Source organism: Tiliqua scincoides, chromosome 1 (assembly GCF_035046505.1).
Source record: "Tiliqua scincoides isolate rTilSci1 chromosome 1, rTilSci1.hap2, whole genome shotgun sequence".
Classification (NCBI taxonomy): domain Eukaryota; kingdom Metazoa; phylum Chordata; class Lepidosauria; order Squamata; family Scincidae; genus Tiliqua; species Tiliqua scincoides.
This window is the reverse complement of record NC_089821.1, coordinates 73197032-73214654: the sequence shown is the minus strand read 5'-3', so window position 1 is coordinate 73214654 and position 17623 is coordinate 73197032. Positions and strand designations below refer to the sequence as shown.

At 42.7% G+C, this 17623-nt stretch overlaps 1 protein-coding gene across 1 annotated transcript in view; it reads right to left on the bottom strand.

Annotated features, from left to right (window-relative positions):
- Nucleotides 1-17623, bottom strand: part of TNS1 (tensin 1) — a 365505-nt gene that overhangs the window by 105922 nt on the left and 241960 nt on the right. The window contains exons 6-8 of the mRNA XM_066611663.1: nucleotides 4733-4782; nucleotides 2930-3101; nucleotides 2200-2250 (exon numbers count right to left, since the gene is read on the bottom strand). Coding sequence (XP_066467760.1) covers nucleotides 2200-2250; nucleotides 2930-3101; nucleotides 4733-4782 — 273 coding nt within the window. The remainder of the gene's footprint in view (nucleotides 1-2199; nucleotides 2251-2929; nucleotides 3102-4732; nucleotides 4783-17623) is intronic.

The following is a 17623-nucleotide window of genomic DNA, read 5'->3' as shown; positions in this document are numbered from 1 at the left end:
CTGTCCCTCATTCCACCTGCAATGCGTAGTAATAATAAGGACCTCCCTTCCAGTGTTGTTATAAGGCATACTACACAAGTGCATTCCATTCCAGCCATGCCATTTTCTCTGCTCATAGGAGACAATCAGCTTCCCTTCTCTGCCCTCAGAAGACTAGGAGGCTTATCTTTTTCTTCTCCTCCATTACTACTGCTTGCCAATCTATCGTTATCAACCTGCTGCCACAATCACTTGAAAAATATGGTAGCAAGCCTACAACATTAGCTGTTCCTTTAGGATTTAGAGCAAAGAGGCAGGATAAATATTTCAGCCATGTGCCTGGCTCTGGGTTGATGAACAGCCTCTTTGGTTTCCAAAGACAGCAGCAGCATGGTAGGATTAGTGGACAAAACAAACAGAGAGTGAGAGAAACACATACAAAGGGCTTAAGAAACAGCACATTAAAAGGGAATCCAAAAAGAACAGTGGCAGCTCACGCAGTCCCCTCTGGATGCCAAGTCCAGAGCCAAAAAAGCACACACGGCTCAAGGAAAGTAGAACTAATAGCTGGGTTGATATTTTTAGACTCAGAGGTTATAGATCCAAATTCCCGTTTGGATCTCACCATGGTTCAGTGAACTGCATAGCCTTTTCAGAACCTGATCCAAGCAACCAATGTAACTCTATGAAGCCTGGCTCTTCATTCCAGGAAGTGGCAGGTACATGGCTCCTTTGCTGGAAATGCTCAGATGTCAATATTTGTGAACAGAAGTGAGTCTTCCACTGTCTCCATTTGTTTACTTATTCAAAACAGCTCCACAGAAAGTTTGAATGCAGTAATATCACAATAGGTTTCTTTCGAAATTTTCACCAGAACAACAGCTGTTGACTTCTCCACTCGTGACAAATGAGCATCAAAGGTCAACATTTTGAGGACTTGATATGTCTACACTCAAAACCTCATTTTTCGCTAAGCTGCTGAGCACATGAAAACTGATTTTAACATTTCCTGCCCTGCTGTTCCAAAACCCTAAGTCATGAATTTCTCCACCTGATCATGATGGATTCAACAAAATATGTTATGTTATTACAGGATATCCTCCTTTATTCAGTGGTTCAGAGACAACCCAAATGCTGTGATAAGCTCAAGAATGGATACGGTAAAACTCTGTTTACATAAACATATACATATACACACACTACATATGAACATACACTGTATGTATGTATGGCTATTCAAAGGCTAAATGCAGGTCTAAGGCAGCTTCCCCAGACATGTAAGGCCAGGAGGTGGGGAGATGGCCTTCACCTCTCCCCTCTCCTCAAAGCTACTGCAGGAGTTCCAATAACAAATGATGATAATTTTTCTGCCAGACAATATGCACTATAAAACTAAAAACTGGATTTGCTTCTTTACAACTAGAGTCGTTTGTTTCAGATGAGTAAGACAGAATAACAGTCTAAGAGATCAATCCTATGCCTGTCTACTCAGAAGTAAGTTCCATAACAGTGAATGGAGCTTACTCTCAGGAAAGTGTGGCTAGGATTGTAGCTGGGCAGCCCAATCCTGAGCTGCCTGGGGCACCCAGGCTCGGCAGCACCAAGAAGGGCTGTCGCCGGATCCTGCTCCTCCTGGGCTACTGCAGGAGGCGCCTCGGGGGAAGGGAACTTTCGCCCCCTTCCCCTGAGTAAGGTAAGCAGCCCCACAATGGGGCTACTCACTTTACCACTGACCAAAAGGTCGGCGGTAAGGTAAAGGCACTCGTGTAGGGCGTGCAGCCCTACACGAGTGTCCTGAATACTGCGGAGCAGAGCTCCATCCCTCCCCCAGGCATGCCTCCAGCCAGCCCTCCTCCCCGCGTCACACCTCCCCATCACACCTCCTCCCCGCCCTTTCTCCGCCCCCCACCAGCCTCCCCCCTCCCCAGAACGCCTCCTCCCCACCCCCATCGCTGCCCCCGCCTACTGTTCTGCAGCTCAGAGGTCCAGGAGACCACCAAGCTGCAGAAGCTGGGTGACCACCCCACGCTAGCCCAGCACCAGCCGGCACTGGGCTAGCACCTGCAGGAGCCCGGGGCTGAGGCTGGCAAACATGCCTTACGGCACATTTGCAACAGTGTTTGGCAGCATGGAGCCGTTCCACTGAGCATAGGATTGGGCCCTAAACTTACTGAACACCCTCACCACCAACAATTTTGTTCATAGATGGCTCCATCTTACCTTAGAGTGGAGTGTGCTGATGTCATGCCTTTTCTCCGACAGGTTAAAAAGCTAGTGAAGGGGAAGGGGAAAAAAATATTGTTAGAAGCATTTATTTGTACAGTAGACACAGGGCTGTGCAACAGCCATGGTAGGAAAGAGTGTAAGGAGAGCAACAAAAATAGAATTTCATGGCTATGGCATGCATGTGTTCTGTTCCTGGAAGCATGAGTTTATAATTTCTTTTCTATTTAAGAAGCAGGTTCTACATTAGTCCAGTTGCTTCCATGTACAATTAGGCAGAACCATACATTTAACGCAGTCTGCTAAAATTGAATTGTGGACTAGGGTCTTGAAGTTGCCAAGCTTAGCTTCTGCTAACAGACAACAGTGGACAAAATTAGCAAGGTTGTCTATGCGGATTGAGTGCACAGGTACCATGGCACAAACTCACCATTAAAAGGAAGGGGGTCACACTTGTCAGAGAGCAAATGAGAAGAGATAGGCTGGAAAAGGTCAATGCAAGCCTTCTTCCAGAGTCCAAACCAATTTCAACAAAATTTGTACCTCTTTGATAAGCTATAAGCTTTTGTTAAATGACAACAAAAGGAAGCCAGGTGCAACCAGTGTTACATTACAGGATAGCATGTGCAGAATACAGGTCCCTCTGTGTGTGATTTTCCTGAAGCAGATAATATGAAAAACAGTCAGCCTGGATATGCTGTAAATCAAAATCTTGAAAATGCCTTACCAGGTAACTATCTCCATGTTTGGACTTAAGCATTTGCGCCACCTCCTTCAGGTTGCTGTGGAAAGTCTGCTCCTCTGATGAACTTGCAAAGTTGACAGCAATTATCCGTTCTGTGACATATACCAGATCTAGTTCACAAGTGTCCTCCATGGCCTGATTTAGACTTATGCTCCTAGGCCAAAGAGAAGCAATTGAACAATCAATGGTGTAAACACCTTGAGCAAAGGCCTTAAGATATGCGGGGTTATATCATTCCTGAACATCGTGCTTTGCTTTGCAAATTCACTTTGCTTTTGCTGTCAAGTCTGAAGTGTGTTCACAGAGCATTACAAGTGGGCTTTGGTATTACAAAGTGGGCTTCTCTATTGCAAAATAACTGTAGTTATTCCATGGTAGCTTTAATAGATCAACAAACAAAGTTTATTTATTAGAAGTAAGGTGATAGTCCTCCAAGGAAGGAAGAATAGATTCCCAACTTTTTCTTTTCCCAAGATGGTCTTTGTGCCTCCCTTTTACCAGAGCACTGCTGCAAATCAAGGTTATAAATAAAGCAGTGCTGATGTTGCAAGTGAAATCTGGGAACAGAAAAGACTATCAGAAAGACCAGGGGAACAACTGTGAGAATGATTCCACTATTAATTGTGGTGATGTTGAATGAAGGGTGTGCGGGGGGGGGGGGGGGGCATCTGTCTGTTCTCTCCACTAGTTTTTATTGCACTTCTGTGGTGTTGTTTGTACTGGTTTACTTTGTGCTTGTCTGTTTGTTTTAAAGCTGTTGTAAGCCACTTTGAGCTTATTGTGAAAAGTGGCCTACAAATTTTAAAATAAATGCAAACAAAATTAATTTAAGCTTTTGCACAACAGGCCAGAACACTGGAAGTCAACACTGATTCTGTGTTATAAATCACAAGGAGTTAGCACATTTTGGGTGCAATCCTAACCCCTTATGTCAGTGCTTTCCAGCACTGGCATAGTGGTGCCAATGGGACATGTGCTGCATCCTGCAGTTGGGTGTCACTCACAGAGGCCTCCTCAAAGTAAGGGAATGTTTGTTGTCTTACCTTGGAGCTGCCTTGCCCTTATGCCAGTGCTGGAAAGCACTGACATAAGGGGTTAGGACTGCACCCTTCTTCTCACAAACAGGGATGCCGTTAGTATCCATGATTCTTGTTTTCTCGAGTAAAATCCACATTTACAGCTTTGAATACAAAAACATACTTCCAAATACACTCAAATACATAAACTAGCTTCCAGCAGATTACTGTGGATTCACGGGAGGAAAAATGAAAAGAACACCAATTTATGCCCTTTGCGAAACAACATTCTGGCCAACACTTCAAATGAGAAACAAGCATCAGCAATAGCACTCCATACAAGAATAACATGGGAAAAGTTTAAGGGGGGAGGCTATCCACATACACTCCCATACTGAACTTTTTAAAGTACAAGTCTACCCCATTCACTTCCAAAGTGGGAGTGATGTGCCTTTCAATAGGAAACCATGTATAATAAACCAGGACACAGTACCTTTAAATGGAAACAAAACACAGTAACAGGAGGATCCAAGTCAACAAGTGACCTAGCAAGCAAACAACAATGTGGAAAAAAAATCGATCCTTGCAATATTTGCATGTTGGCTTTTGAACACTGATGTTCCAAACGTGCAGTGTCCATTTTCAGCAAAGCAGAAGATACCCATGGAAATAACAGAGGAGTGTTTTTGTATCCCTGATTACAAATAAAATTGTATCCGGATTGCAAAGGAAAACCCCCTCAGCAGTCTCATCAAACACTGAGCCTTACCTTGAGGGTTTACGTTGTGCCTGAACTATCTGGGGGGATTTTGCAGACACCTGAAAGTGATAAAAAGAGAAAAGGGCATCTGGGTTATGAAAGTCATGCAACTTTACTATACAGTGGTCCCAGGTACTCTTACTGCCAAGAATCTAGATCCATATGAATGGCAAAGATACAGACTGACTGACAATGGGATACAGAGGGGTCTGAGGAAATATGTTTTCTGTTCCACAAAGAAACCCTTCCACATCCTTAAACATTCCATAATGGGTAATTGTTGGCACTTCTATATTTAGCACTCTTGAGTTTCAGGTAGCTCTGAACCTTTTTTCAGAGCTGCCGGGAGTACTGACACTTCTGAAGTATTTGCATAGCCTTCAATTCTTCTGCACACACTCCTTGAAATGTATATTTATTCACTGAAAACCACCAACAAGACAGGACAAGGAAGAAAAGTTCCTTCGTATAATGAATTTCCCATTATACGAGTGGGAAAATAAAATCAAGAGAGAATAATGGCCAATTCTAACATAACATTTCTTTTCTGTGAAGGAATCCATGAAGAAGATTTAATCTGTATTGTTAAAAAAATGTTGATTTTGCAAGTAAGATACACAAACTAAACTCCTGTTCGTTACCACTCAATGATATTTTCTGCAAAATCATGTTTCTATGCATACTATTCATTAAAATATGAGACTACATCAGAGTCAGACCTAAAGGACACTGAACAAGTGGTCCAAACTGATCTGGAAGTGAACTACATGTGTAAAACTGGGTTTAGATCTAGGAGACTGAGTTCAGGGTAGACTCAAATTGCACAAGTGTTCCAAGCAGCTGCATATACACTTGCTGGGTTATCCCTGCCCTCAGTATATGTGGCTTAAGTACTACATGGTGGCCAAACTCACCCTTTTAGACCTGGAAAAACCATAAAACCTACAAAGTGCATCCCAGGACACCTTTCCAGGTTGCATACGTTCACTGTAGTGTAGAAGATGAGCTGTGTGTCCCATGAGCCCCTGTAATGTACTGGAGTGCACCTCTTAGTTCATGCACTGTGAGCAATAAAAATATCTTCAGCCAGCCCTGACAAATTTGAAGGAACTTATTCCTTGACAAATGCAAAGCGGTTACTTAGGCCTGGAGGGAAAACTTGATAGGGCTGATCACATAGTCATTCATTTTATCAAGGAACACGTGCTTTTAGACCACACTGTTGGGGATGTGTATGTGCATGTGCTTTCCCCAGAGGAAGAAATATCCCTCTTCACTACCAGAGTAATGGCTTTATAGATATGAGGTATTAATCTGTATTATGTAGTGAAACCACTGTACATTTGCATATAAGCAATGGCTACATATTTAGTTATGAAAAATGAGGAATTCCTCAAGTATGACATCTGGTATCTTCATTCACAGTCCAGGCTGGTTCTCAAGCAAAAGGCCCTCTTTTTAATCTAATTATGGCTCAAACACTGGAGAAAACGAGTCCCCTTACTTTTTAAGCAATCCCTCTTTCCTCCACCAATCCTTTTGCACAAGAAAATACTGTACAATATTTAGCTCGTCATCCTTAATTGTGAATAGGGAGTTTTTTTTTCATGAATTACATCTTCATGTATTAGCTCTAGAGCAGGAGACCTTTACCATAAATAGGAGCTCTGTAGTTGCTCCAGTCAGCCAAGAGCAGTTTGGGATGAAAACTTTTCTTCTTAGCAAAATAATATGCTCCTCTTCAGAAATCTGGACTAGTACTCACCTGTTAAAAGTTACAGAACATAGTACTGTATGTGATTTTTTTCAGTGTTTTTAAAACACACAAAAAATAAGCTGGAGCAGGTTGTGTGAGAAGGTCAGCAGAAAGGTGGATGGAAAGAAGCTACTTAATTATTTTCCCTCTTCTGTATTAGGTTTTCCAGTTCAAACATCCTCCTCCTCAAACTGCTTTTTCACCTGCAGGAAAAGGATTCAGGGAAGATACAGGGGCCCTTGATTTCTTTTCCTCATAGGTGAAATATATATATGTTCCATATAGACATTGACCGGACTACTAGACATTGATAGACCCATCCTCCCTTAATTTGTCTAACCACCTTTTAAAGACATCTAAGCTAGTGACCATCTTGTGCCAGCAAAGTTCTCCATGCCATTTTATAGCCTGCCTAACTCTGATTTTGAATATACCTATTGTTTAAAGTGAGGAGGGAAATGTAGAATTCCATGCCATTTGTGGTTTGGCCCTACTGTGTCTGAATTCTTTGTTCCAAGATAGCACAGCAGCACAGGCAGATAATTGGGTAATTAGCAGCACCAGCTTACAAACACAAGGAGAACTAAAGCTCTAACAAGAATCATTATGAGACTATTTATCAAACTGGACAGAACAAAAGCCAAAACGCATGGAAGGGGAGGAGAAGACTAGCAGAAAACAGCTTGAGACAGTTTCATCTTCTTGTAAGCAACTCAAAACAAAACAAAAGTGAGAGGCCAATAGGCTAGATATCAATGGGGGTCCAGCCACACATTGCTGGCACACAGAATGCTCTGCTCAATTTACTAACATTAAGATAGTGAGGAGTCTTTCTCTACTCTGAAGTGCATGCCTGAATTCAAACCAACACTGGGAAACCCAGTGGATGGAGCCTCAAAATGTCACAGCCATTTAGAGACGTAGTCAGGGCTTGTATCCCTTGCTGGGGGAAACATGAACTACAGAGTGTTAAGATCTTCTGTACATGATCAAATAACTATAGCAGTAAGGAAAAATATACTCCACCAACTTTTCAGCTCTTTTTTGCCACAGCAGCTGAGTCACCATAACTGCAGGATGAACTGTCCTGTGAGAAAATGTTCCCATATAAAACATCATAGGCACAATCCAGAGGCGCCCATGGGATGGCACAAGTCCCTTGTGCTGGCCCAGAAGGGTCGCAAATGTGCCATAAGGCAGGTTTGCAGCTCCTCAAGAGGAAGCCAGGCTGGCACACAGAGGAGCGCCAGCCTGAGGAATCTGACATAAGCCTCCATGCCAGCTTCCTTGCTGAGGTTTGCATCAGCCTGCCTGGGCTGAGGTGGGGAGTGAGAGGGGGGCTGGGATCCAGCATTATGCTGGATTCCAACCCCCGTTCCCAGGGAGAACGGAGTGGCTTCAAGTCACTCTGCTCTTCTTGGACTTGTGCCAGCTCAAGAGGTGGCGCAAGTCTGAGGAAACCCACAGGGAAAAGGGCGCCTTTTGCAGGGGTAAGGGGAAAGTTTCTTTTCCCCCTACCTCTGGCTGATCCGCTTTTGGCCCCTATCCTGCACTGGATACAGCGCAAGCCTCTTGGCTTGCCTGTTCCAGCACAGGGTAGGATTGCGCCCATAATGTCATATGGGACAATCCTATGACCATGCTCTTTGGGGAATGTTTAGCACTGAAAACCATCATATGCAAGTGAGGAGTGTGTATCATATATGTATCATGCAACGTAAATCATATATGTTCAACGTGCATGAGCTCTGCAGCAGTGTTTTAGAAAAGTGTACACTACAATTCACCTTGCACTCACCTGTAACTGCCTATGGCTTCAACTAATGCAGATCTCACTCCAGAAGATGAGCCACAAATCAACTCTCTGCCTTATTTGCAGAGCAAGCTGATATATAGTCAGTGATGTTCGAGCTCACATCTCTGACAGTGCATTTGGGTTTAGCCATCTGCTGTACTTGCATATTGAGTTACTGCAGGATGACCAATAAGTGTTCTCTCTCTCACTTGCTCTCATGTAATGGCCATGTAGGTTTGTAAATACTGGAAGCATCTGTATTATTTCTTACCATGAACTCTACTTAAGTCCAATTATATTAATTACACATTGCATAGAAGTGAAATGTACCCTGTCCATAGTATACCATCTAAATAAGCCTTGCAATTTGAACTGGGGCTTCCAGGGCTAGATGGATTAGAGAGGTGGTGTAGATTATAAAAAACAACAATCAGCTCAGAACTGGGAGAAAAGGGAATAATTTCATCCTAATACTATGGGGCTGTTCTGCTTAAGGAAAACATTCTTTTTTTAAAAAAAATTTTTTTAATTATTTCCCAAAATAAAAACAACAAATATAAACAAACACATAACACAAACTCAATACACAACACAAAAAAACACACAAAAACATACCGTTGACGGCTGCAGGCAATCATATATCAATATATCTAATCATTCAATACATATCTTCTAATCTTGTTCCTCTTCTAGTTTAACCTCTGAATATCATTTATCTATCGTATCATATCCTGTATAATATATCATGTATACAGTATATTCATCTACATGCCCTATCTTATACATCTACAACTTCATTTTCAACCAAGTATAAAATGGTCTCCATCTGTGTCGGTTTATGCTGTTGATCCAAAATCTCTGTAAGCCTATCAATTTCCGCCACATTCATTATTTTCTCTATTAATTCATCTTTCGTTGGAATTTTAATATCTTTCCACTATCCAGCATATAAAATCCTTGCAGCAGTTAATATCATAATAACTAAATACACATCATTTTCTTTAACTATAATATCTAAGGTGATATTAAGCAAAAATAACTCTGGTTTCAGCGGTATCGTAAATCCAACAATCTCTTGTATTAGATTCCTTACCATTTTCCAGTATGCTTGCATTTTTTTACATGTCCACCACATATGAGAAAACGTCCCTTCTTCACATTTACACTTCCAACAATTTTTTGATATGTTCTGATTCATTTTTAACAGTTTTACTGGTGTCATGTACCATCTATAAAACATTTTATATACGTTTTCTTTAAAATTTGTTGCTCTAGTAAATTTTATATTATATTTCCAATTCTGTTCCCATTGTTCTAATGTAATATTATGGCCTACATTTTGCGCACATTTTATCATACATTCTTTTATTGTTTCTTCATGCATCTCAAAATCCAATAGGAACATATACATTCTTTTGATATATTTTTCTTTTGTTTCTAAGAGTATTCTATCAAATGGCATCTGTTCTGAATAGAATCCTTCTTGTTTATCTTTCCCAAATTTTGAATCAAATTGCAAGCGAGTCCACCAATCCATCTCCACACCCTGTCTTAACAGTTCTTCTTAAGAATACTTAAGTTCTTAAGTTCTTCTTAAGAATACTTAAAATGGAGGGGAATACTTAAACTGGAGGGACATGATCTTGAATGGGGATGGCATGCATTTGTTTGGTATGGAAAAGCAAACGAATATAAGCAATTCAATAATCATATATTAAGGAAATCTTTATTATGGATCTGGGCTAAAATACAAAGACAGATGTATCCCCGATGGATACATAATGGATATTATGGATCTGGGCTAAAATACAAAGACCAAAATCCCCCGATGGGTGGCGCCGCTAGAAGCATGCACCCAACCGAATTTACTAGAGACAACAAAAATGCTTAGATATGAAAGTTTATTAAAGAAAGATGGGCAATTAAAGACAAAAGAAGAAGGAAAACATTCTAAATGAACTCATTTTTCAAAGATTTTTCAGGATGTTTAAAAGCTGCAATCACTGCATTAAGCAATTAATAGCTTGGCACAGACACAAATCCATTGAAAAAGTCAAACTGTGATGGCATGCAGAACATGGTTGTGTGAAATCTGGCCCTTGGTCATAGGCTTGCCAGCACTGAACTCTGAATATGTGGGATTCCATGACATCTTTATACCTGGCTTAGAGGACACGAGAAGTCAGTCTTGGAACCTAATCCTTTCCAACTTTCCAGCGCTGATACAACCACAATGCAGCTCCAAGGTAAGGGAACAAACATCCCCTTTCCTTTAAGAAGCCTCCATGACTGTACCCCCATCAAAGGATGTGGTGCATGCCCTGTTAGTACAGCTGCATCGGCGCTGGAAAGTTGGATAGGATAAACACAGGCTTATAAAATTGCGGGTCAGAAAAGTTTTTCCTCATCCCTCACGAGGAAGCTGCTTGAACCATTCACTAAAGAGGCTACGCCATGTATCCAAAACTAGACGTGAGAGGGTCAAACGGATGCAATTTTTTGAATCAACACCACAAATATACCCAGGAACTGGTGTAACGTATAAGGAAGCAAAATGTGTGTTGGCCTGTGTAAGTGGCATAGCTAATGAAAGTGTAGCCTGGTGCCAAGTACAAAATGATGCCCCGGAATTGACATCATTTCTGGAAGTGGTATCACACCCAAACTTTTTAAAAAGCGTAAAATGGAACAGTTGTATAGTTAAGGCATCTGCTACCCAGGATGAAAGAAGATTTTGTGGCCCCCCCACGACGAAATCAAATTTAATTTAATTAGTAAACAAATAAAAATTTATGGTTAATTGGCCATAACGTTTGATAAAACACAGATATTTAAGTGCAGTTTGTTTCATTGCAATTACCTTTCCAATGATATTTAACATGATGGTATTATTTGTACATACCAAGGTTTTCATAATTTTGGCCACTAGTGTCAAGCTCAGCGAAAGCTTATTGCCCAGTGCAACTGCTACCCCCTGCACCCCCTTAGCTATGCCACTGGATAGGATAGGGCCCTTATAGATCTCCAGCTAGAAACACTGCAATATGATGCGAACAGGGCACCCCAAGCCATCAGACTATGCTCTGGTTTGCCTCGACTTGAGCCTTCATAAAACAAAATGCTGGAAGGAAACATCTGAGATGCTGAAGCAGGAATGTTTGATTTGTGCACTATTTCCATGGTCCTAAAAATTCAAAGTGTTCTCATTTGTTTGGTGACTTTGTGACCTTAGTTGAAGCACTTATTAAAGAAATATCCATCGGGGACAAAAAAAATGCATAGCCACATCTCACGCATGTTAATATAATCAATCAAAAACAAAAAAGAGGGAGCAACTTGAACTCTCATCCCACTGTGTCCAAGTACAGACTTAGGTTTGTGTAGTTTGCAAGTGTGTAGTTCCTAAACTGTGTAGTTTGCAAAGCATGACCTGCCATTGTATATAATAATCTACTTTAAAAACAGTTGCTGAATAATTTACAAGTGACCCACTAAAAGTAAAGGCAACATGAGAGCATGAGAACAAAACATTATTGTGATACACAGCAAACACCTTGAATGATTATGGGGTTTACTTTGCCTACACATTTCATACTCTGCTGAATTTTCTCAGAAGTATTTTATACCTTGTCAAAACAAGACAGGCTATCACACCAAATTACAGAACAATTTGGCCTCAATCCTATTGAGGCAATGTACACTTTACAGCAATGCAAAAACTTTGCAGCTGTCATGTACTTCCAGGCTGCTGCCTCAAATGGCTCCAGAGGCCTCCATCAGCACTGGTGAGCCAGCAGCAGAGGCATATCATGGGTGGGGAGGGCAGAGGGAGTTTCAGGGAGTATCAGGGGAAGGGCAGGGAAGGAGGAGTGGATGTTGGCAACACCACTGTGTATCAGATTGTATTCTGTAGGGCAGCTGTTCCAGAAGTTTGGTACCTGCAGCACCCCTGCATACTGTGCACAGCTCCTGGAAATGACTGATAATGATGCCATTGCAAGTCACTTCCAGGTTCAGAAACATCACTCAGTTCTTCAAACAGAAGTAAGAAGGCTGACGCGGGGCTTTTCCCAGCACACAGTTTTCACACACTAGAGCTCTTCCCGCCGTGTTGAACCTCCAACTGCTGTTTGGAGCAGCATAGTGTGGTCCCCCTGCCAGGGCAGCTGACACACAGTTTGGGAATCACTGCCCAAGAGGGTGGATCTTGACAGGACCAGTATGCACCAGACCTTATCTCCTCCTTCTCAATAAGCCCCACCTCTTTTCTCTGACATAAGCCAGCAAATTCGTTGGTGCAGGTTTGAGGAGACCCATTGGCAATTGGGCAGCCTACCAGACGGATAAGTAAAAAAAAAAAAAATTACATACCTCCTGCAGGATGTTCCTCCCCCAAACCATAGTATGCAGCATAGCATATGGTGGCACAGTTGCACACTATAACACAGCAGTGGGCAGAACTGGGCAGTTTGTCTAACTGCATGGGGAATAGCATCCTTGAGCTTTGTAATGACAGAATTCTGAAAATCCAGAACACCTTAGCTATGGAGTGACTCCTGTGACTCCATTACACTGCTTGAACTTTCTGCCTTTCAGTGATCCATAGATATCCAATGCACTTTACTCAAAGGTGACTGAAGCAACTGGCATGGGTCAAACTGCATAGAAAGCAATATCCATAGCCAGGCCTGGATTCACTTCCATCAAAATAACGTTGCCCAAAAGAGTTCTGTGAAAGGACAAAGTGCAGATAGGAATCACCACAATTTAAACTCATTGAAAGATCTGATCCATGAAGTCCATTCTGTCTAGGGAAGCCTGAGTCCAAGACAAATCCTTTGTTGGGAATGTTTAGCTCATTCCTACCCTGCTCCCGTAAGTAGATCCAATTACAAGACCTGGGCTGCAATCCTAACCACACTTTCCTGAAAGAAATGCCCAATGAACAAAATAGGACTTCCTTCTAAGTAGACCTGGTTAGGATTATGCCCTTGGTCTCCCAATACCCACCCCACTCCAACCCTTACAAAGGCTTACCTTAGGGAAAGTCAGTGATCGTCTAATCCATTTCCAGGGCATGGTGCCTGTTCTTTCTGAGTTCTTATTCCAAGGCAGCCCCCCCTCCTCTACAGAGAGTCAACTGAAGCAAGTCCGCAGCTATAACACTATGGTGTTTGATTAAACAACACAAGCCCGGCATACAGCAGATCTCAACCATACAGCTTGGGGAGGGTGACCAGTCTGTGATGCTGCTGGTTTGGTCCCGGTGGCTCAGCAAACTGTGCAACATGCTAACCACAAACAGCTCTCCTGTTATAATTATTGACAGTGGACACAGAGCCCCGCCCCTTTCTGAAACTCTCTCCAACACACACACACACACACGCACACAGCACCACGAGGAAGAGTCAGGCAGACATCAGCTGATAGGAATAACAGCTTCCAGGCAAATATTATTAAACGCTGAGAAGGCACTGCATCTAGAAGTCAGGCCCAGGCAGAACGATGCAAGGCCTGGCTCAGTTGGTAGAGCTGCCGCCTTGTATGCCTAAAGATCTGAGGCTGCCAGTTCAAAACAACCGGAAGTACCAGAGAACTGACGACACGCTGATATACTGATGATCTGACCCTCGGTGGCAGAGAGGAGTTGCCGTCAAGTGGAGCGTGGGAGGCGAAGGGCCAGAGAGAGGCAAGGAATCCAGCTGGAACGAGGAGTTCTATGAAAGACTAGAACTATTCAACTGTAAAAATCCCTACGGGGTTTAGAACAGCCTGCCTATGTAAATCGCAGTCTGAGGAGAAATCTGACGACCAAAGAAAGGCGGTATATAAATACCCGTATAAATAAATAAATAAGTGACAAATGATCTTTGCTAAAGCCTGAGATCCCAGTGAGTTGCTCTCAACACCACTTCCCTTTCTCCTGGTTGACTCACATGTTGCTGAAAATTCTAGAGGAATAGCCATGTCAGCCTTTCACAGTGACAACAACAAGGAGTCACAAGATACCTTATTTCAGTAACCAATGACGAATCAAGGCCATTGCTATAGAATATGAGCCTGTGAGCTGGATTCATAGAAACAGCACGTTTATTTCCACCCGTTTATTTCCATCAGTAATGAAGTAGGAGTCAAACAACATATGGTACTAAATGCTTCATTGAGGACTTTCATGTTTTCCCATCAAGAATGCCCCCCCTCAAAGGTGCTAGGTGCAGCAAAAGGTATGTTCAATGACCCACAAAATCTTTATGGAATGGTTTTTAATGGGGCTAAATTAAAGGATCAACATCCTCTATCTGCATGCCAAAATCCTAATCCAAATCAGGGTCCTGCATGGCGGCTACATGAAAGACAAAGTCAGTTCCCAACCAGATAGTGATGTATTTAATGTCCCATCTACTTTGGCCTTAAGAATCTCCAAACACAAATTAGCTCCTATCAGTGGTTTTCTAGCACTGGTCCCGAGAAACCTGAAGTTGCTTAGAAAGCCTATTAGGAGCTTCCTAAGGAGAAGATCAATATGGAATATGCTTCCCTTGTATGAAGCTTCCCCACTATCACTAATCATTCCTGTGTGAAATGAGGGTGCACACTAAAACATGCTCTACATGCCTCTACTATTGCACAAGTCAAGAGAATGTGTCAGATCCCAAGGAATGCAGTTGGAAAACCTTTGCTCTACTGGGTCAAAAGGGTGGGGTGGAAATAAAAATAAAGTCACATGTTCTGTTGATAGACCACCAAAATGAACAAGGTTAACTGCATGCAAAGTTACAATAGCAGTAACCAAAGGCATTGCTTTGGGTGAGCCTTGCATGATGGTGAACCAACACTCAGTTCCTGGGAAGGGCCTGTGAAGATGTTTACAGGCTATTCTTGTAATGGAAAAAAGGGACAGTGCCAGGAGAATCTTGTTTTCCTTATGAACACAGAAGCCTTGTTCAGTTCAAATGCACATGATTTGATTTTTAGCGTTCCTGATTATCAAATATTTGGACTGGATTGCCAGGGAGAGAGCAACCCATCTCATGAGTATCAGCTTGGTCCCCTCCTCTTTCTCCAAGCAATAGGATTGGGGGTGCTGTGGTGCCAAGACAACCACAAGGGACTGGCTGGAGCTAAGCATCCAATGGCAAGCTGTCATCTAAGTAGAGGCACAGTTAATACAAGATTGGCTGAAGAACCCACATTCCCTCTAGCCTAGTATTCTGGGCAGCCTTGCCAGATGTTTTAGGTAGAAGTCTAAGCCAAAAAACCCTCTGTGCTAGATGAGCTGGAGCAATTCCCCTTCCAGGGAGAGCCTCTTCATACCCTTGCATTTGCACATTAGGCTAGGCTTTTACATTCCTCCCCAAATAAAAACAGTTCTGTTTCCAGATACCCTTGAATCTCATGAAACTTCCATCCTCAGAGTTCACTCAATGTCATATATTTCTAAAGATTATCTATTCTCTCTTCACATTCCAGTTAACATCTGAAGTGGGGAATCAAGCTGCAGTGGCAACTTCTGCAGTTGGAAAAGCCAAATCTTGTAATTTATCCAAGCATGGAAGTCCCCATGACCTAGAGCAAGAGTGCCCAAACCCCGGACCTGGGGCCACTTGCGGCCCTCAAGGAGTCCCAATCCGGCCCTCAGGGAGACCCCAGTCTCCAATGAGCCTCTGGCCCTCTGGAGACTTGCTGGAGCCCATGCTGGCCTGATGCAACTGCTTTCAGCGTAACAGCCAACTGTTAGACCTCTTGTGTGAACAGTGGGATGAGGGCTCCCACCTCTGCTTGTTGTTTCATGTCTGTGATGCTGCAGCAGCAGTGAAGGAAAGGCTGGCCTTGCTTTGTGCAAGGCCTTTTCTAGGCCTTGAGCTATTGCAAGCATTCATTCATATAAGTGCCATCTCTAATATATTCATTTATGTAAATTTATTCAAATTTGAAATGTAAATTAATTCTTTTCTTTCCCGGCCCCGTCACAACCGTCAGAGAGATGATGTGGCCCTCCTGCCAAAAAGTTTGGACAGCCCTGACCTAGAGCGCCAGCACTGATACAGTCACAATGCAGCCCTGAGATAAGAAACTAAACATTCCTTAACCTTGAGGAGGCCTCTGTGACTGCTCCTGAACTGCAGGATGCAGCATACGCCCTGTTGGCATGGCTGCATCAGTGCTGGCAAGTTGGATAGGATTGGGCCCCTACTGTGAGTCCCACTTCAGGCACTACAACTCAGACACAAGCAAGACCAATCGTATGAACAGCCAGCAATTGATTCCCACAAGTACCAACTTTCAATCACACTAACAGCAAGTCCTATAGGATTGGTGCCTTTCAGTTCTGTTGCATCTACGAGAGGAGCCAGGTGAGTGGCACATTGAAGGCTATCTTCAAAATTCACAATTGCACTTATGTAAGAAAGCCTAACAGGAAAATACATAGTGGAAATCCTCAAAAGGTACAAAAGCACTTATTCAAGTAAAAAGGTTATTCCAGCGTACTTTGAGCATAGCTGCAGTTCATCACGGGAATCTTTATTTTTTATTTTCTCAGTGGAAAGCCACAGCACAAGGTACTTGCTAACCACTCAGGCTTCTGTCTGCACTGGCTTCTGCCTTGTTAGCAAGAGTTGTGTGCTGTAGCTTGTCACTGACTAGGTGACATTTGCTCTCCTAACGAAGGGCAACTAGGCTCAAAGAACAGTGAGGAATTTCATGGAATTGCCACTGGAAAAAATGCTTCTGCACTTTTGGTGAGTTTTCACTGCAGGTAATTGCATTTTTCTTTTATGTGTGAGTTGCTGCAGTCATTTTTTCAGTGGATAATCTAATACAGGAGAGGCAGGCAAGAGCACCACAGAGTGTAAAGTCCTACACAGAACACACACAGAGACCCGAAAAAGTGACGCAGAACTTCCCAGAAGAGACAACATATTTATCCTTGTTTCTTTAGAACAGGAATTTGTTCTGGGGACTTGGGAGGAAGTTTTCATTTGGCATTCCTGAACTCACAGCCTTTACATTTTTGGGGCTGTGAGAGATAAGAAGAAAAGCTGTTTTCTGACATGTATTAATGTTGTTTATTTTATTGGAATGTTTTGTATTATGCCCTTCCTTATTTGTCCTCCTTTTTACGGGCCACACTAAAACGCTTGTTTCAATCCTTTTTCTGTGGACATTTCTGCACAGTTCAGACATAAGAACATAAGAACAGCCCCACTGGATCAGGCCATAGGCCCATCTAGTCCAGCTTCCTGTATCTCACAGCAGCCCACCAAATGCCCCGGGGAACACACCAGACAACAAGAGACCTGCATTCTGGTGCCCTCCCTTGCACTGGCATTCTGACATAGCCCGTTTC